The 21580-nt window shown below is 43.4% G+C and overlaps 1 protein-coding gene across 7 annotated transcripts in view; it reads left to right on the top strand.

Moving 5' to 3' along the window:
- The window catches only part of LOC106581480 (neprilysin), a 45904-nt gene extending 36339 nt beyond the window's left edge, over positions 1 to 9565 (top strand). For 5 of the 7 annotated variants that reach the window (XM_045704046.1, XM_045704048.1, XM_045704051.1 and 2 more), the window contains 7 exons: positions 68 to 126; positions 454 to 573; positions 699 to 832; positions 3870 to 3938; positions 7222 to 7317; positions 7417 to 7493; positions 7688 to 9565. In XM_045704046.1, the coding sequence (XP_045560002.1) occupies positions 68 to 126; positions 454 to 573; positions 699 to 832; positions 3870 to 3938; positions 7222 to 7317; positions 7417 to 7493; positions 7688 to 7787 (655 nt within the window). In that variant the 3' untranslated portion in view covers positions 7788 to 9565. The remainder of the gene's footprint in view (positions 1 to 67; positions 127 to 453; positions 574 to 698; positions 833 to 3869; positions 3939 to 7221; positions 7318 to 7416; positions 7494 to 7687) is intronic. The other 2 variants (XM_045704052.1, XM_045704047.1) reach the window with 1 other exon arrangement.
- The last annotated feature ends 12015 nt before the right edge of the window (positions 9566 to 21580 follow it).

Genomic DNA, 21580 nt, shown 5'->3' with positions numbered 1-21580 from the left:
ACTTCTGTTTGATAATTCATAGAAGAGTTCATAGTTAATGTGAAACGTCTTCCCGTCTCATCATCAGATGGGTAACGGGAGCAGCCATTGTCAACGCTTTCTACTCTTCAAGCAAAAACCAAATAGGTAACAGAGTCCTCTCAACTGTCATCTCCCGTCCTCTCTACTGTCATCTCCCGTCCTCTCTACTGTCATCTCCCGTCCTCTCTACTGTCATCTCCCGTCCTCTCTACTGTCATCTCCCGTCCTCTCTACTGTCATCTCCCGTCCTCTCTACTGTCATCTCCCGTCCTCTCTACTGTCATCTCCCGTCCTCTCTACTGTCATCTCCCGTCCTCTCTACTGTCATCTCCCGTCCTCTCTACTGTCATCTCCTCACGTCACCTCTACTGTCTCCTCCCATCATTTCTGATATGTGAGATCCTTTCTCTCTCTCTCCTCCTATGCTCTCAGTGTTTCCAGCAGGCATCCTACAGCCTCCGTTCTTCGGTAAAGGCCAGACCAAGTCTCTGAATTTTGGCGGTATCGGCATGGTGATCGGACATGAGATCACTCACGGGTTCGATGACAACGGTAAGAGACTGTGCACATAGAATTAGCTTCATTAGAATTGACAGTCCAATTTGAAAGTGTAGTTTTATGACATGTGGACTAGCTGGTCAGCTGCCCTTAACAGAGTTTGTTTGTCCGGTTGCAAGGTCGTAACTATGATAAAGATGGTGACCTGAAGGACTGGTGGACGCCAAGCTCCACCCAGAACTTTGTGAATCTGTCCAAGTGCATGGTGGACCAGTATGGAAGCTTCTCCTGGGACCTGGCCAACGGACTGAATGTATGTTTTCCTCTCCTTTTTCTCTGCATCCGTTTTCTCTTTTCTCCTCTCTTTCCCAGGGAATGTGCACTGGGATCACATCAAATTGTATTCGTCACATGCGCTGAATACAACAGGTGTAGACCTTACTGTGAAATGCTTACTTACAAGCCCTTAACCAACATTGCAGTTCATGAAATAGAGTTAAGAACATTTTTACAAAATAAACTAAAGTTAAAAAGTAACACAATACAATAACGAGGCTATATACAGAGGGTACCGGTACCGAGTCAATGTGCGGGGGTACAGGTTAGTCTAGGTAATTTGTACATGTAGGTAGGGGAATAGTGACTATGCATAGATAATAAACAGCGAGTAGCAGCAGTGTAAAAACAAAAGGGGGTGGGGTGTCAATGTACATAGTCTGGGTGGTCATTTGATTGCCTGTTCATGAGTCTTACGGCCTGGGGGTAGAAGCTGTTAACCTGTCAAGGTATAGGGGGCAGTATTTTTGATTTCGGATGAAAAGCGTGCCCAGAGTAAACTGCCTAATACTCGGGCTCAGAGTCAAATATTGCATATTATTAGTAGATTTGGATAGAAAACACTCTGAAGTTTCTAAAACTGTTTGAATGATGTCTGTGAGTATAACAGAACTCATATGGCAGGCAAAAACCTGAGAAAAATCCAACCAGGAAGTGGGAGATCTGAGAATTGTTGTTCTTCTTTTGAATCCCAATCGAAACTACAGTGTCTGGGGTCACGTTGCATTTCCTAAGGCTTCCATTGGCTGTCAACAGCCTTCAGAAAGTTTTTTCATCCTTCTACTGTTACTGGGCAGAAAATAGTAGCTCAGTCAATGAGTGAACTGCCTGGGACCAGTGAGTTGTTTACTGCGCGGGCACGTTTGGCGCGCCCCTCCTTTTTCTCCTGTAATGAATATGTTATTGTCCGGTTGGAATATTATAGCATTTTTACGTAAAAAAATACCCTAAAGATTGATTGTAAACAACGGTTGACATGTTTCTACGAACGGTAATGGAACTATTTTACTTTTCGTCTCTCGTACTGTGCTCACGCGTTATGCCTTTGGATAGTGATCTGAACACACAAACAAAACGGAGGTATTTGGACATAAATATGGAGTATTTAGAACAAAAATAACATTTCTTGTGGAAGTAGGAGTCCTCGGAGTGCATTCTGACGAAGATCAGCAAAGGTAAGAGAATATTTATAATACTAATTCAGAGTTTTGTTGATTCCAGAACTTGCCAGGTAGCTGTATAGCTTGCTTCGATGGCTGAGCTATGTACTCAGAATATTGAACAATGTGCTTTCTCCGTAAAGTTATTTTGAAATCTGACAAAGCGGTTGCGTCAAGGAGTAGTGTATCTATAATTCTTTCAATAACTGTTGTAAATTTTATCAACGTTTATGATGAGTATTTTTGTAAATTGATGTGCACATTCACCGTGAGTTTTGGTGGGAAAACATTTTCTGAACATCACGCGCCAATGTAAAATGCTGTTTTTTTATATATAAATATGAACTTTATCGAGCAAAACATACATGTATTGTATAACATGAAGTCCTATGAGTGCCATCTGATGAAGATCATCAAAGGTTAGTGAATATTTTAGCTGTACTTTTGGTTTTTGTGATGCATGTCCTTGCTTGGAAAATGACTGTGGATTTTCTTGTGAAGTTTATGTCCTAACATAATCTAATTTTAAGCTTTCGCCGTAAAGCCTTTTTGAAATCGGACAATGTGGTTAGATTAACGAGAGTCTTATCTTTAAAATGATGTAAAATAGTTAATTTCATTTTCTCAAACAATCATGAGATTTTTGCTGTTTTTTATTTCACGCTATGCTATTTCACTGGCTGTTGAATAGTGTGGGACGGTCACGTCCCACCTAGCCCAGAGAAGTTAAGGAGCCTTTTGGTCCTAGACTTGGTGTTCCGGTGCAGCTTGCCATGGAGTAGCAGAGAAAACAGTCTATGACTTGGGTGGCTGGAGTCTTTGACAATTTTTAGGGCCTTCCTCTGACACCGCCTGGTATAGAGGTCCTGGATGGCAGGAAGCTTGACCCCAGTGATGTACTGGGCCGTACACACTACCCTCTGTAGCGCCTTATGGTCGGATTCCGAACAGTTGCCATACCAGGCGGTGATGCAACCGGTCAGGATGCTCTTGATGGTGTAGCTTTAGAACGTTTAAGGATCTGAAGACCCATGCCAAATCTTTTCAGTCTCCTGAAGGAGAAAAGGTGTTGTCGTGCCCTCTTCAACTATCTTGGCGTGTTTGGACCATGATAGTTTGTTGGCCCTCTCCGCTACAGCCCTGTCTATGTGAATTGGGGCCTGTTCAGCCTGCCTTTACCTGTAGTCCACAGTCTGCTACTTTGACTTGCTCATGTTGAGGGAGAGGTTCTTGTCCTGGCACCACACTGCTAGGTCTCTGACATCTTCCCTATAGGATGTCTCATTGTTGTCGGTGATCAGGCCTACCACTGTTGTCATCAGCGAACTTAATGATGGTGTTGGAGTCGTGCTTGGCCACGCAGTCGTGGGTGAACAGGGAGTACTAAGCACACACGCACACCTGAGGGGTCCCCGCTTTGAGGATCAGCATTGCAGATGTGTTGTTGCCTACCCTTAACACCTGAGGGCGGCCCGTCAGGAAGTCCAGGATCCAGTTGCAGCGGGTGGTGTTTAGTCCCAGGGTCCTTAACTTAGTGATCAGCTTCGTGGGCACTATGGTATTGAGCTGTAGTCAATGAACATCATTCTCACATACTTAGTCCCCTCCTGTTCTCCCTGTTCACCCACGACTGGATCTTTTGGGAATCTACTTTTGTCCTGCTCCCTTAAAATGGGAGGACTATGTACAAAACGTGCTGTAATTTCTTAACGGTTCACCTGATATGGATACAAATATCCTCAAATTAAAGCTGACAGTCTGCACTTATAGTCATTGTATCATTTAAAATGCTGGAGTACAGAGCCAAAACAACATGTTTCAGACTATTGATCTGTGTTTTTCTTTTTCTGTAAGCAGCTCAATGGGAATAACACTCTGGGAGAGAACATTGCAGACAACGGCGGGATTCGCCAGTCGTACCAGGTAGGCATGGACACTGCAGAAAGACAAAGATTTTACAGAAGGAAAAAAAACGCACACACAATCTGTGGAAAAAAATCAAGGAGTTTGAATACTTTCTGAAGGCACCGTAGATGGGTACTTCAATAGCCTTTAATACTTTACATTAGATAGACAGGTACTTCATTGGACTTTAATACTTTAAGATAGTTTATTAGATTTTACTTTAGGATAGATATGCACTGTCAACCGTTTTTATTCAATGCTATTATAAAACATAAAATGTGCTTCTCCCTACTTCCACTGCAGCTGCAATGAATGAGTAACCAAGTGTATCGATAGCCCTGCGTTTTTATTATTATTAGCAGCTCGTTGTCTATTTTAATATCAAGGAATATTTCACTTTCGCTGGTCATAGGAACAACATGAATTTGTGCGTGAAGCTGATGCGGTTTGACTTGCGTTTCGCCATCAGGTGTAAGACGGTGCCCGCTCTCTCTGGTCACTCTCACCGTAGGAAAGGAAGGAGAGAGCAGGGACCATGAGAGGCAGACCCTCTTCTGCTCTCTCCCTCCGCTGAGACTAATGTCGTGTTCAAAAAAAGAAAACGAGATCCGACTGGGGAATTGTTTTTTCAATGGTCATCCAACTCGGAAACGTGGGTATCTTTCTAGAGCTCCGACTTTCCGACCAGAAGATCACTGACGTCATGATTTGATCTCGGAAAGCATTATGACCATGCTTTCCAACAGACACCGGGAGACAAATCCACCTTTCAGCAGGACAATAACGGTGTACTGTATACCGGGGTATTTGGAAATACCATCAAATATAAATACCCACAGGATGCTTTTTCAATACCATCAAAACTGTTTTTGAAGCTTTTAATACATTTTTTTATATTTGTAGCTACTTTTTAAGGAAATACTTGCAGTCAACTTGTGCAATATGTTAGCATATACAGCAGATTGCATTAATTTCACCTGTTCTCACCTGTCCCATTATTTTACGTAATGAATCTTGCAGTAGTTCCCCAGAACATTTGTAAATAGCACAATGGGAGAAAGTGGGAGCTGGTGAGTCCAGCTATGTATTGACAGGGGTTGCATTTATATTTCAATTCATGTTTGTTTATTTTTTTGCTTCAAGAATTATCAGGGATGTGCAATTATAGTTTTCCTTCACAGAAAATACATTATTGCAACACATTCGGCAGAAAATGGCTTCATTTTCATCAGATGACAACAGAAGTGCAACGCTATTTGTCTGGCGGCAACACAAGTAAATGAGTTTACAATGAAAAGGCTCCTGAGTGGCGCAACGAGTGGCGCTGTGGTCTAAGGCACTGCATCTCGGTGCAAGAGGCATCACTACAGTCCCTGGTTCGATTCCAGGCTGTATCACATCCGGCCGTGATTGGGAGTCCCATAGGCCGGTGCACAATTGGCCCAGTGTCATCCGGGTTTGGCCATGGTAGGCCGTCATTGTAAATAAGAATTTGTTCTTAACTGACTTGCCTAGTTAAATTAAGATTACATTATTTTTTTAAAAACATTAGATGATGCATGGCCATCATATTTCTAATGTTTATTATATAAAGAATGTAGCCAGCTTCATTTCCTAATTTTTTGCTTAATGGTAATCTTGCATTTTACCAGAGAAAGGTAGGCTGGCTACAGCGAGAAAAGTAGCTACACATCAGCCAGAGCGCTGTCTGCTGATAGAATTCCCGTTTGTGAATTCTCATCGAAGTGCAACTGAAGAACTAAATGTGTCTGATGCTGAGCAGAAATTACAATAAGTCTTTTTGATCTGTGTTTCCAAAACGTAGCAGAATATTTCTTATGCATTCAATTGTTTTCTCGTTTGTGAAAAACGCACAATTCTGCATTAATGTGACCCCTAAGTTTAACTTGCTATTTATCTAGTGGATGAATTAATAAGGTGACGGGACATCATATAGTGTTGGCTTTCTGCTGTGTTTGAGAAGGCAAAGCCCTTTAGATGAGTTATCTGTACAGCTGCCACTGCTATCTTTTGATTTCTCCTGTCTGTTCTTGGCTGGACTGCTCCCCCCCCCTTCTTTGAGCACAGCAGGCAGACCTGTTGACCTAGTGACTCCAGACTCCACACAGACACAGCGTGTACACATGCTGCTCCAGAGCCAGTACTGTTCTTGCTTCAGAAAAGCAAAACAGTTATAAGTGAATGTCTACCATTCATTCACTTATAAATGTCCTAACTCACCAAAAATGACATTCGGTAGCTCCTACCTATACATGTATAACTTTATGAGCTGGATTGCCTGTCTTTGCAATTTGTTTATTTTTCTTTGCACTTGTTAGCATATTTGGCTATAACTTGTGCTGATTTTGTAGTCAGAATGTTAATAGACGCCCAGTGGACTTTTTTGCAGGGTTTTTTTACGACCCCTTGTGGAATACGCCGGCAATACCGTAAATCCCAGGATAAGAGCAAGACAATATGAACATCTTCATAGCACCCAACCCTACCTAAAACACAAGGACAAATATATACTGGAGTTGCTAACCAAGATGACATTAAATGTTCGAGTTAGTTTTGACTTAAATCAGCTTAAATCTGTGGCAAGACTTAAATGCCTGTCTAGCAATGATCAACAACCAACTTGAGAGCTTGAAGAATAATGTGCAAATATTGTACAATCCAGGTGTTCAAAGCTTTGAGATTTACCCAGAAATACTCACAGCTGTAATCGCTGCCAAAGATGATTCTAACATGAATTGACTCGGGTTTGAATCATTATTTAATCAAGATATATTATTTTTGTTTTTCATACATTTTTTTTGTTTGTTAGAATTGGTCTTCCACTTTGACTTCACAGGGTATTTTGTGTAGATCGTTGACAAAAAATGACTTCGCAACACAACAAACTTTGGAAAAAGTTGAGGAGTGTGAATACTTTCTGAGTATAAAAGGCTAATAAAGTACCTATGTATCTTTCCTAAAGGCAAAGTGGTGTTGTTTATTTCAGGCCTATTGTACCCAGTAATACTGTATGTGCGGAAGCTCAGAGGATGAGTGTAAAATTAGTCTAACTCTGTTATATACTCAGACGGAAGTGGGGTTGTAATGATTTCAGGCCAGTGGGGTTGTAATGATTTCAGGCCAGAGAGGGTGGAAGGATTTCAGGCCAGAGAGGGTGGAAGGATTTCAGGCCAGAGAGGGTGGAAGTGGGGTTGTTATAATTCCAGGCCAGAGAGGATGTAAGTGGGGTTGTTATAATTCCAGGCCAGAGAGGATGTAAGTGGGGTTGTTATGATTTCAGGCCTACCTGAACTATGTGGAGAAGAATGGGAATGAGCCTCTCCTGCCTGGAATAAACCTCAACCATCAACAACTCTTCTTTCTCAACTTCGCTCAGGTCAGACTGGATGGATGGATGGATGGTTAAGGGGATGGATGGATGTATAAGGGGAATAATGGATGTCACTATCTATCACACTCCTGTCTCTTCCTCCAGGTGTGGTGTGGAACACATCGACCACAACAAGCTGTCAACTCCATCAAAGTAGATGTACACAGTCCAGGGAAGTTCAGGTACGATCTCTCATGCTATAATTTAATTCCTCTCCTGTATCACTCAATGCCACTTCCTCTTCCACTAACCCCATCTCTCTCCATTTTAACTCTTTGTGGCCCTCAGTGTCTCGGGTTTACCTTATTTCATTTGAAGGTGTGGGGATTGCCTTGTCATTCTGACCAGTGATGACCATTTCCTGTTTCCTGTTCAGGGTCCTGGGGTCCCTCCAGAACTTCCCAGAGTTTGCCAAGGCCTTCAACTGTCCCAAGAACAGCTACATGGTGCCTGACAATATCTGCCGAGTCTGGTGATACTGTAGTCTTGACACTAGCCTGCCCGGAGGCTGGTAGGGGGTGAGAGGTGGGCTTGTGTCCTCTTCCCCTTCCTAACCTCCTCACCACCTCACCTTTCCCCCTGACTGTTAGAGCACTAGTCTAGAACAGGGGTATGTTCTATGTTCCCTGCAGGGTGGACCAGGACTGCTACACTGACTGTACAGAACAAACAGATTCAATGGACTACAGTGCTGTTCATAGCCAGCTCCCAGACTCTTCACCAGATCAGCCAGGTCACTGCTTTCCACGGGATACAGTCACGTCAATTCACAATCTTTTTTGTTGTTGTTGTGTGTTTGAAAATGTACTTTTCAAATGTACTTTTTTTTCCCCCGCTGCATTTCAATCATGATTATTTTATTTGTATACAAAATGTGAGACTAATTTGAGCATCTTGAACCACAGACAAATATCCACTTATTCTAAACTGTAGCTCTGTTTGTCCAAAATTCAATTTGTTTTACACGGAGGTGGGTCTCAATATAAACAAATGTATACTGTATATCAATACATTCTAGATGAATATATGTTGACAGTAATCAATAGTCACACTTGGGGGGGATTCTATTTTATTGTACATTTAAGAAAATCACATTTTTACTGAATATACACTAATGAGTATAATAAGAATTTCACAAATGTTTTTCTGTATATGTTAAATGTTTCTAAATGGATGCCAACTATTTATGTCTACAAGCATTGCACCAAAAATGTAAGTTGTTCCCTTGGAATCAGTTGGGCGATTTAGCTAATCAGGAATTGACATAAATCAAACATATTGCTATTTTTATTTTACAGCAATAATGTGACCTTGATTCAAACTGCTCTGTCCAGCAGAGGAGGCTGGTGGGAGGAGCTATAGAAGGACAGTCTCATTAAAGGCTGGAATGGAATCTATGGAATGGTACCAAACACATGGAAACAACGCGTTTCACTCTGTTTCTTTATTTATTCCATTCCAACCGTTACAATGAGCCCGTCCTCTTAGTTCCTCCCACCAGCCTCCTCTGGTGTTCAGTATGTGTGTGTGTGTTGTGTTTTTATCTGGATGTAACCACTACATTTTTCAACAAACTGATGCAGCCCTGCATGATCCATGGTGCTACTGCTGTTTTGTGTGTGTGTGTGTGTGTGGGGGGGGCAGAGGAAGTCAGGTTTATAGCTGGACCCCCCCCCCCCCCCACACACACACACACACACTGTTTACGCCAAAGATTTCCAATTTCAAATCCCTATATGAGCCTGTGCGGTTTCCAGCAATCTGAAATATTTTTCTGACTTAAAAATGTGCCACATAACCTTTTCTTTCTCCCTCTCTTTATTTTTTATTTTTTCACACACAGCAAACAAAACATGTTGTCCTTGTTGATTTTCATCATTAGCATGGTGTCTTTAAGGTACAGATTTACTAATTGTTAAGTTTTTGTCTCTATTCCTTTCTGGGAAAAGCAGATGAAATATTTGCACCTGTTAAGGTGTTTGGTAAATCCTGGTTTGAAACACACTGTATCCTTACATTTTCTTTAAGGGGAAATGAGGTCCAGTCCACAATGTGTCATGGGACTCAAAACATACATTTCTCAAAAATGCCACCCGTTTATGTTGCCATGTCCACTCGCACAGCTTTCTGTGTATATGTTCTCCCTCCTACACATATACACACAGCCATCTCACCTGTAGAAGGACAGACGGATATACCTCAGTTGCCTGTATTTACATATTTTGTAATAAAAAAAAAATCACGATGACAATAATGAGCTTTTTTTTTGGGGGGGGGGGTTTAATAATAAATCCTTAAAGAGAATGTGGTATGTTTATGACTTATTCTGTGTGTGGGTAGAGTACATGCAAGAGATATGGAGATAGAGAAGGTGTGTCATTGTGCCTCCAGGGTCTAACTGAGACGAAAACCAGTGGATGGATGTGTACAGCCAGTTAGCGCAGCCAGGCAACACAGAGTTTGTCAGGAAGGAACAAATAAAAATCCAGCAGGACTGTCAAGAACTGACCTAAGTCATTCCTCAACTGAACACATGAACTGTTATACCATCCCATTTTGCCAACAGTCCCAATAAGAGTGATGTACCATTGTTTAAGCCGTACCATTGTTTAAGCCGCGTAAATTCCGGACTATAAGCCGCAACTTTTTTCTCAGCTTTGAACCTCGCGGCTTAAACAATGACGCGGCTAATATATGGATTTTTCCTGCTTTCAATTTATTTATTTTTTTCAAAAAAACACATTCTGTGACGTGCTCAGTTTTTTTGGCGGCATGAAGCTTTCATTAGACCAATGGAATTGCCGAACGGGTTAAGGTCAAACAACTTTTTTGTTTACTGTTTAGATTAAATCGAGCGCTCTCAAACTTACCATCATTCTGATTACGGTAGTCATTTTGTCACCCTCATCATGGCAAAGACACGGAGAAATGCATATGATGCAGCTTTCAAGTTGAAGGCGATTGATCTGGCTGTTGGAAAAGGAAATAGAGCTGCTGCACGGGAGCTTGGTCTTAATGAGTCGATGATAAGACGTTGGAAACCGCAGCGTGAGGAATTGACTCAGTGCAAAAAGACAAAGCTTACTGCAAATGTTTTCTTTTTTGTTACAAGCCGTGTTTCGTTAAAGCCTGTGTAAAGTTCATTTGTTTCAATGTACCGGTAGGCACCTGCGGCTTAGACATGTGCGGCTTATTTATATTCAAAATTCAAAATTCAGTGGGTGCGGCTTATATTCAGGTGCGCTTAATAGTCCGGAAATTACGGTAAGTCATTGGTTTTGGCTTGATTGTGACAAGTTGATCATTTAAGTCCTAGGGAGAGTAATGACTCCAGGACGGTGTCCCTCCACAACTCAAGTTGTTCCCCATTGACACTAGGTGAGTGTTTTAGGGTGTTTTGGCTGCGTTGAGGGACCTGGGTCATGTCCCCTACTCAGACGTTGCATGCATCAACCAATGGTTGCATGCCATGTCATCGACTGACAGATTGCTGTAACTTTGATGTGGTTAGCTGCAGTTACAATACCTATCCAGGCGTTGTAAGATCTGGCATGTGTCAGCAACGCCTGGGCAGAGGAACGCGCCCTCCCTCCCCTGAGCCTGGTTGGTGGAGAGAGTATCTGCGGATTCTTAATGTCCGCCCCGGGGACATGTTAAATATACCCCACACTGTCCTGCACCTGATTAGAAGCACATTTGTTGGCACTCAGGAGACAGCCTGCAGAGAGATATACTGACACATGAGAGGGAGAGAGATAGGCTTACTGAGAGGAGAGAGGGAGAGAGATACATGAAAAGAGGTAGATAAAGGAAGAAATGCAAAGAGAAAAATATAGTAAGGTAAAGAGAGGGAGGGAGTGATGGAGGGACTGAGGTCGAGACACATGTAGAGATATGCTGAAGTTCACTGATTGCTGACCTGGCTATGAAGGAAGGCTGGAGGATCATATTTCATTCTCTCTCTGCTGGCTGTCAAAACTGTGCCAATAAATGCCTTGTTATGCCTGCCCTCTCCATGTCTCTTTCTGTATCTCTCACTCTTTATTTCTGTCTCTCTCTTTTTGTGTGTATATGTGTATGTGTGTGTGTGTGTGTAGCGCTCTCTTTCTTCTCTCTCTCTCACTCACTGCTTGGCAGCTTGCTGTAGGTTAACACCACCCACTACCCTATGTTAGCAGAAGCAGCAGCAGTGTTTCCACACCATTCCCACTCACACCTTCAGTGCTATTAGTGGCTACGCTACCTAGCGTCACAGCTAGCATTACAACACCTCAGCATGTTCCCGGCAACCTGCCTGCCATTTGGCTTGCTGGGTCGCTGTGACCAAGTCAGAGTAGTTTGGTGGGGGCTGGTAGACACAGTCCCTTTTCATGTTTGCAACACAGTGTTGAGAGTTTGACAATTTCGAGTCACCAAGACCTGTACTACTTGACAATCAGGCCCATTCAGTGGTAGTAATCAGTAGTAGTAATCAAGGGACTTTATACTGGACTGAACAGAGGAAGAAGAGGGAGTGAGAGAGGTGTAGATTGTCGGATCTGGACAGATTGTCACTGTGTCTGTTTGACATTTACTGCACTGTGGTCAGCCATGTAGTCAGCACTGTAGTCAGCCCTGTAGTCATCACAGTGGTCAGCACTGTGTTCAGCCCAGTGATCAGCCATGTAGTCAGCCATGTAGTAAGCTATGTAGTCAGCACTGTGGACAGCCATGTAGTCAGCCCTGTAGTCAGCTATGTAGTCAGCACTGTGTTCAGCCCAGTGTTCAGCCATGTAGTCAGCCATGTAGTAAGCTATGTGGTCAGCCATGTAGTAAGCTATGTAGTCAGCACTGTGGACAGCCATGTAGTCAGCACTGTAGTCAGCCCTGTAGTCAGCACTGTGGTCAGCACTGTGTTCAGCCCAGTGATCAGCCATGTAGTAAGCTATGTAGTCAGCACCGTGGTCAGCCATGTAGTCAGCCTTGTAGTCATCACTTTGGTCAGCACTGTGTTCAGCCCAGTGATCAGCCATGTAGTCAGCCCTCTAGTCATCACAGTGGTCAGCACCGTGGTCAGCACTGTGGTCAGCACTGTGGGTAGCACTGTGGTCAGCCCTGTGGTCAGCCCAGTGATCAGCAATGTAGTCAGCCCTGTAGTCAGCACTGTGGTCAGCCATGTAGTCGGCACCGTGGTCAGCCCAGTGATCAGCCATGTAGTAAGCTATGTAGTCAGCCTTGTTGTCATCACTGTGGTCAGCACTGTGTTCAGCCCAGTGATCAGCCATGTAGTCAGCACTGTGGTCAGCCATGTAGTCAGCCCTGTGGTCAGCCCTGTAGTCAGCCCAGTAGTGAACCATGTAGTCAGCAGTGTAGTAAGATATGTAGTCAGCCGTGTGGTCAGCACCGTGATCAGCCATGTGGTCAGCCCTGTAGTCAGCCCTGTGGTCAGCCCTGTGATCAGCCCTGTAGTGAACCATGTAGTCAGCCGTGTGGTCAGCACCGTGGTCAGCCATGTAGTCAGCCCTGTGGTCAGCCCTGTAGTGAACCATGTAGTCAGCCGTGTGGTCAGCACCGTGGTCAGCCATGTAGTCAGCCCTGTGGTCAGCCCTGTAGTGAACCATGTAGTCAGCAGTATCAGACAGATGATAATAAACCAGCTGGGATGATGGTTGAGAATTAAATAGATGACCTCAACATCCAGTCCAGTGTAATGTCCAGTTTAGGGGATGAGAGGAGGACAGGTGGTCAAGCAGCAGGTTCAACCATGACGGTTGGTAACTTTCCAGTCACTGATACAATGTCCATATCTCCCCTGCCTCCTCCTTCCCCCAAATTCTTCCAAAGGGCAGAGTTGGGAGGTGACCTACCTCATGTTTCTATGCCCCCTTGCCACTTGCCCATACCCTCCCTCCTCTCTTCATCATTCCAGCCGATGTGTGTTCCTCACCAGCGGTGGTTGTTTTGGTGTGTTTCCCCTGTAGCCTCTAGATGGCCCTCAGAGTGGGTGCTGTGGTCTGTGTGTTGGTCCTGTAGCCTCTAGATGGCCCTCAGAGTGGGTGCTGTGGTCTGTGTGTTGGTCCTGTAGCCTCTAGATGGCCCTCAGAGTGGGTGCTGTGGTCTGTGTGTTGGTCCTGTAGCCTCTAGATGGCCCTCAGAGTGGGTGCTGTGGTCTGTGTGTTGGTCCTGTAGCCTCTAGATGGCCCTCAGAGTGGGTGCTGTGGTCTGTGTGTTGGTCCTGTAGCCTCTAGATGGCCCTCAGAGTGGGTGCTGTGGTCTGTGTGTTGGTCCTGTAGCCTCTAGATGGCCCTCAGAGTGGGTGCTGTGGTCTGTGTGTTGGTCCTGTAGCCTCTAGATGGCCCTCAGAGTGGGTGCTGTGGTCTGTGTGTTGGTCCTGTAGCCTCTAGATGGCCCTCAGAGTGGGTGCTGTGGTCTGTGTGTTGGTCCTGTAGCCTCTAGATGGCCCTCAGAGTGGGTGCTGTGGTCTGTGTGTTGGTCCTGTAGCCTCTAGATGGCCCTCAGAGTGGGTGCTGTGGTCTGTGTGTTGGTCCTGTAGCCTCTAGATGGCCCTCAGAGTGGGTGCTGTGGTCTGTGTGTTGGTCCTGTAGCCTCTAGATGGCCCTCAGAGTGGGTGCTGTGGTCTGTGTGTTGGTCCTGTAGCCTCTAGATGGCCCTCAGAGTGGGTGCTGTGGTCTGTGTGTTGGTGTTTGCTCATAGAATGTTTGGAATGCCCTGGCAGATGTCATGTGACAGCTCCTGGTGTTTTAGACATCACACTGGGATGTGAGAGGGAACCCACACACACACACACACACACACACACACACACACACACACACACACACACACACACACACACACACACACACACACACACATATACTGGCCCAGGCACACACTGACATGTATTTACTGCGTGGGAGGTGGTGCACATTTACTGTTGGGTGTGAAGTTCGTGTTAACTTCAGCAGGAATATTTACACTTTAGAGTAGAGCCTACAGTGAAGTGTACACTTATTTTGGAGTACCAATTTGCTTGGAAAGAGACACTTTACTCTACACTTGTTGTGGAGAACCCACTTATGTTGAAGTGAGCATACCTACTTTGAAGTGCACTGAGTATTATGTAAGGCCAAGCATAATCACCCAACGTAACCTTGGTCTAAATTAAGGTCTCACAGCAGGACACTGGGCCTCTCACTCTCATACTGACCTAAATCTAGACTGCACATCTCAACTGCAGTCTGTCTTTCAGCCAGGGATGCTGTCTTCACAGGAAGTAGGGGGAAATGTCCTCTCATTTATAGTGGACCGGTAGGGTTCAAATGACTGATGAGAGAAAGGTGTCGTTTGCAGCACAGACAGACAGGCAGTAGGAACAGATGTTAGAAGAGAGAGACACAGTGGAGAGGGCCATGATCTGAACCATTACTGTTAGTAAACACTGTGATCACACTGACAGACAGACAGGCAGTAGGAATCAGACGAGGAGGGATTGTAACCAGGAGGAGCCATGAGTACGACTGTTATGATGATTTCCAGCATTGATCAAAGTAAGAAATGAAATGTGGACAATCTCTCTGCACATTTGTGTCATTCATCATGTAACAATGTCATGTTTCTTACTGTAGACACAGATCGTTGACAATGTATGTGACTGAAAACGGACATCTGTGGCCAATATGGCTGGGTGCTGTGTCGTTGACGCTATGGTAACCATGACAACAGACAGTAGAATACTGCAGGTCACAGACACTCCACATGGTGACATATCCCCCAGGAATTATTACAAACCTCATGGTAAATGACTGACATGGATTCAATCCAAGACACCTTGTGGAGCAGTGTACTAGACAGCCTTTTAAAGACATTTTCTCTGATATTTGCAGAGATCGCATCCACGGTAAACACTACTGTCAGCTAAAGTATAAATTCATTTAAAAGCCTGATATAGTGGCCTGCTCTATAACGAACCTTTGATTGAATCCTGGCCTGTTGCCTAACAGAACAAAAAGCTTTCCTATTGGTCTAACTAAGCAAAACAGTGACGCCATGTGGCTACTTAGAATACTGCATGCAGAGTTTAAATTAACAGTATGTGAGAGAATTGAGTTTTAAAACTAGTGCAACTAGTAATCCTATCCAAGATCAGCAATGAACTTGTTAAAGCTTTTTTCTTGTTATCACTCATTTTTTCCTCTGCAGACTGTGTTTGCAGAATATCACTGTAAGCAACACTGCACCAAATACCGCACGTTTCATACTCCCACTTATTCTAACACATCTGAAGACTGTCGCCACTCCCTAAATTCCCCCGAGGGTCTAAAATCTATGATGATTCAAACGCAGTGTTATCTCACGACTGTTTGAGAAGTGAGTTGGTAATACCTATTAATGGGGGGACTAAAGATCCAGCCAACATTCTTTATGGAAACAGACCATAGAACACCCAGCAGACCTGACTTCAGTTTATGTTCTTGAGTCAGTGTAGTTTACATTACTTTAAGTGATGATCTCATCTGATTCTTGATCAGCACTCCGGTGTACTTTCCACCCTGGTTACAGGGAGGAACAGTACACTTAACCTCGATTGAGGTGCCTAATACCAACATGGTGTTTATGACCACATATTGTACATTGTGTTTTGAAGGAACAGCTTTGGCCTGAGGCGTTTATACACACCTATATTCCCCACCGACGTGTGCATTCCTGTGTAAAAAAAAAAGACATGAATAAACACATTAAATTCAATGTAGGTGTTGAGCTAATGCCCTCATTTTATTACACAATAACATGTGGTGTACTCAGGCATAAGTGACATAAGCGGTCACTTAGAACCATGGCCAAATGTATTACAATTTAGGAAGTCAGTCAGGATTTCAACTTACTATTGAGAGTTAGAATAACATAATTCACAAGGTTCAGTTTCAAAATTTGGTTGTCCATCACTAGTTTCTCTTGTTATGTCAGTCACTCACAGACACTCAATTAGCTCATGTCAGCACACATGTTTTTTTTTTGGTAAGTTAGTCTAGCCAGCTATCTAAACTTGTAGTAATCATGGTCAAATTACCGACCAGGCACGAAGGGCACGTGCCCATGGGCCCTGACCTCCATGTGGCCCCCATTGGTTTTGATTCATTCATGGAATAACAGAAAGGTGGCACATTAGTTTTTTTCTGGCAAACATCCTTTCTGAACTTAAAAGTAATCCATGAAGCAATCATCTAGTTTTTCCAAAGTATCTGTAAATCTGATTGTAATATTTTCGCTGGTAAAATATAACTGACAACTGTCATTGTGAGCCGTAGTGCTTTTAAAGGCCAGACATCAACGTTCATTCTTCTCTTCCCTCTTCCTCCCTAACCTCCTCCATCACGAGAAGTGCTCGCACTCTCACTTACGGGGGGGGGGAAGAACAAATGGGAGACTTTCAGTAACCATGGCAACCACATCATCACATCTGATGTTTTTGATAGGTATGACAGGTGATAGGTATGATAGGTTGTGACACACACACACACACACACACACACACACACACACACACACACACACACACACACACACACACACACACACAAGTTACAGAACTGATACTTTTAGCACATCATGTAACAAGAGAAACTGATAATGGATAGCTGAAGGTTCATCAACACTCAAGGACATTACATCACCACAGCTGAACAATGGTGGGTTCATCAACACTCAAGGACATTACATCACCACAGCTGAACCATGGTGGGTTCATCAACACTCAAGGACATTACATCACCACAGCTGAACCATGGTGGGTTCATCAACAACTCAAGGACATTACATCACCACAGCTGAACCATGGTGGGTTCATCAACAACTCAAGGACATTACATCACCACAGCTGAACCATGGTGGGTTCATCAACACTCAAGGACATTACATCACCACAGCTGAAACATGGTGGGTTCATCAACACTCAAGGACATTACATCGCCACAGCTGAACCATGGTGGGTTCATCAACACTCAAGGACATTACATCACCACAGCTGCTCACACTGACAATTTCACAAGACAGTGGGTCATTTAGTCCCGTGTGGCTCAGTTGGTAGAGCATGGTGTTTGCAATGCCAGGGTTGTGGGTTCGATTCCCACGGGGGACCAGTACGAAAAAGAAAAAAAAATGTATGAAATGTATGCATTCACTACTGTAAGTCGCTCTGGATAAGAGTGTCTGCTAAATGACTAAAATGTAAATTTAGGGTCACAGGCATCTGGTACAGAAGGCTTGTTTTACTGTATGGCAGCACAGCCTTACATGCTGACTAGACCGGGCGCCATCCTCGCTTGTTGATTTTGTCCTCCCACACCAGACGCAACTGAAATATCAAAACGAACTTGGAACCAACTATACTAATTTGGGGACAGGTCAAAAAGCATGAAACATTTGTCAATTAAGCTAGTTAGCTTGCTGTTGCTAGCTAATTTGTCCTGGGATATAAACATAGGGTTGTTATTTTACCTGAAATGCACAAGGTCTTCTACTCCGACAATTAATACACAAATAAATGGGTAAACCGAGTTCGTTTCTATTAATCTCTCCTCCTTCAGTCATCTTCTTCTTTGGACTTTATATGGCGGTTGGCAACTAACTTTAAGGTGCATTACTGCCACCAACTGGACTGGAGTGTGGACCTCAGTTCATCTTCCAATCACCCACGTGGGTACAGTTGAAGTTGGAAGTTTACAGTACATACACCTTATCCAAATACATTTAAACTCAGTTTCACAATTCCTGACATTTAATCCTAGTAAGAATTCCCTGTTTTAGGTGAATTAGGATCACCACTTTATTTTAAGAATGTGAAATGTCAGAATAATAGTAGAGAGAATGATTTATTTCAGCTTTATTTCTTTCATCACGTTCCCAGTGGGTCAGAAGTTTACATACACTCAATTAGTATTTGGTAGCATTGCCTATAAATTGTTTACCTTGAGTCAAACATTTCGGGTAGCCTTCCACCAGCTTCCCACAATAACTTGGGTGAATTTTGGCCCATTCCTCCTGACAGAGCTGGTGTAACTGAGTCAGGTGTGTAGACCTCGTAGCTCGCACATGCTTTTTCAGTTCTGCCCACAAATGTTCTATGGGTTTGAGGTCAGGGCTTTGTGATGGCCACTCTAATACCTTGATTTTGTTGTCCTTAAGCTATTTTGGCACAACTTTGGAAGTATGCTTGGGGTCATTGTCCTTTTTCCTCCAAACATAATGATGGTCATTATGGCCAAACAGTTCTATTTTTGTTTGATCAGACCAGAGGACATTTCTCCCAAAAGTTTGATCTTTGTCCCCATGTGCAGTTGCAAACCGTAGTCAGGCTTTTTTTATGGCGGTTTTGGAGCAGTGGCTTCTTCCTTCCTTGCCTTTCAGGTTATGTCGATATAGGACTCGTTTTATTGTGGATATAGATACTTTTGTACCTGTTTCCTCCAGCATCTTCACAAGGTCCTTTGCTGTTGTTCTGGGATTAATTTGCACTTTTCGCACCAAAGTACGTTCATCTCTAGGAGACAGAACGCGTCTCCTTCCTGAGCGGTGTGACGGCTGCGTGGTCCCATGGTGTTTATATTTGCGTACTATTGTTTGTACAGATGAACGTGGTACCTTCAGGCGTTTTGGAAATTGTTCCCAATGATGAAACAGATTTGTGGAGGTCTACAAAAAAAATTCTGAGGTCTTGGCTGATTTCTTTTGATTTTCCCATGATGTCAAGCAAAGAGGCACTGAGTTTGAAGTTGGACCTTAAAATACATCCACAGGTACACCTCAAATTGACTCAAATGATGTCAATTAGCCTATCAGAAGCTTCTAAAGCCATGACATCATTTTCTGGAATTTTCCAAGCTGTTTAAAGGCACAGTCAACTTAGTGTATGTAAACTTCTGACCCACTGGAATTGTGATACAGTGAATTATACGTTAAATAATCTGTCTGTAAACAATTGTTGGAAAAATGACTTGTGTCATGCACAAAGTAGATGTCCTTACCGACTTGCCAAAACTATAGTTTGTTAACAAGAAATTTGTGGAGTGGTTGAAAAACGAGTTTTAATGACTCCAACCTAAGTGTATGTAAACTTCTGACTTCAACTGTATATGCTCCTAAAAACCAATGAGGAGATGGGAGAGGCGGGACTTGCAGCGCGTCAACCATCACAAATAGAACCAAGTTGTATTTCGTTGACATGCGAGAGCAGTGTGGATGCAATGATTGAATAACATGTATATAGACATTTCTTATTTTTTGTTGTTGCGGTTTTTGTCAGCATGTTATACTAGATAAACATACATCTCTATGTACAGATTGAGTACAGACAGATCCTTTATGAAACATCATGTATGAGTCACAGATAGGAAGGCAGTATAAAATCACACATTGACACTGACAGTCAATAAGGACTAGATTATATCAGATCCACGCTAGCCGGCGGTGTCTGATGTGGAACTGTGTTAAAGCTGTCAAATCCACAAGCGACTCCCATCATTGTACCTAGAGGGACAATGCCATTGGCTGCACGGAGTTGCGTTAAGCCAAATCCAATGCAGCCTTGTTTACCAGTTGGAACACTGGAATGTTTGATGTAATCTACACCGCCGTTAGGCTGATAGAAATCCTGGTTTCCTATTTGAGCTTCATTGGTTCTATTTAACCTACACATTCTTGTTCTGAACTTCTAATGCGAGTGGGATGGGTGTGGCTTCATGTCAATGATCACAAGAGCAGCTGCTCACCGATTTGACAGCTTCAACGCACAAAACATGAACAAACTTAACGCTTGGTCTGATTGAATTTAGGCCTAAGAGTAATTTGGGCGTGCCAGTAGATTCTGCCTATTATTTACAGACATGCACAATGTACATATTTTCTAAGACAGAAAAACACATTTTCTTGGGGCTTTGCTTTGTCTTCTATTCAGCTTCCTGTCGTCAGGAGGATGAGTTCCAACACGAAGCACAAGGACTAGACGTCTCTTCTGTTGGGAGAGAGGGCAGGTGTTCATACCCAACTTTATTATGTAACATGCATTTGCTCACACACACACACACACACACACACACACACACACACACACACACACACACACACACACACACACACACACACACACACACACACACACACACACACACACACACACACACACCGTACCTAGGCGAAGACAAAATAGACTACCACCATGCAGCCAACGATCCATGCCACCATCAGTAGAGCAGGAAACAGCCTGCAGGACGACTCCACCTGACCTGAAGCTGCATGATATAACACATCAGAACACCTCAACACACAGTAGCTCTTGGTCATGGTCCCCTCTTAACACAATTCATTGTTAAAAGTCTAAGCCGTTGTAAGCTAACATATTGAATCGTTTTAAGACGGTCATAGTATGGATCACTTAGCTATTTGATTTGGAATTTGAGGACCCCTTTAGGTGTAAAAAAAGTATATAAAAAAGTATTTAATAAAGTATTTATTTTGGCCTTCACCACTATAGTCCAGAGAAACGCATTGAATAACACATCCATAAATGGAAAAAATAATTACAAACAATGTTTTGAAGTGTTTGTTCTATATCTAGGAGATATAAGTATCAAGGCACAAGGCGAGACCCAGATGCAGACACAGGAAGCAGATGGTTGGAGTCTTGCAATGTTTATTAAATCAAAGTGGTAGGCAAGAGTATGGTCGTGGACAGGCAAAAAGGTCTAAACCAGATCAGAGTCCAGGAGGTACAGAGTGGCAGACAGGCTCGTGGTCAAGGCAGGCAGAATGGTCAGGCAGGTGGGTACAAAGTCCACAAACAGGCAAGGGTCAAATCCGGGAGGACTAGAAAAAAGGAGAATGCAAAAAGAAGGAGAACAGGAAAACCGCTGGTTGACTTGGAAACATACAAGACGAACTGGCACAGAGAGACAGGAAACACAGGGATAAAGACACTGGGGAAAACAAGCGACACCTGGAGGGGGTGGAGACAATAACGAGGACAGGTGAAACAGATCAGGGCGTGACAATAAGAAAGCTCAGGAACTATATTACTTTTTTTTTTTAAATTTACACATATTCAACCCTTTTTTTTGGGTAGGCACAAAACTACTTTCATACTTCCATACATTTTTTTTTAAACCGGTACCGGTTACCTTTACACAAGGCATGTGACAATTGTGGGGGTCATAGAGCAAAATGAGAGTCTCCCCTTTCCATACAGTGGTCATAATAGTTTGTAGGTCAAACTGTTTGGACTTGACAGATGTTTTCG

Source organism: Salmo salar, chromosome ssa20, assembly GCF_905237065.1.
Source record: "Salmo salar chromosome ssa20, Ssal_v3.1, whole genome shotgun sequence".
NCBI classification, from domain to species: Eukaryota; Metazoa; Chordata; class Actinopteri; order Salmoniformes; family Salmonidae; genus Salmo; species Salmo salar.
The sequence above is the reverse complement of the archived record's forward strand: the minus strand, read 5'-3'. Positions and strand labels throughout refer to the sequence as shown.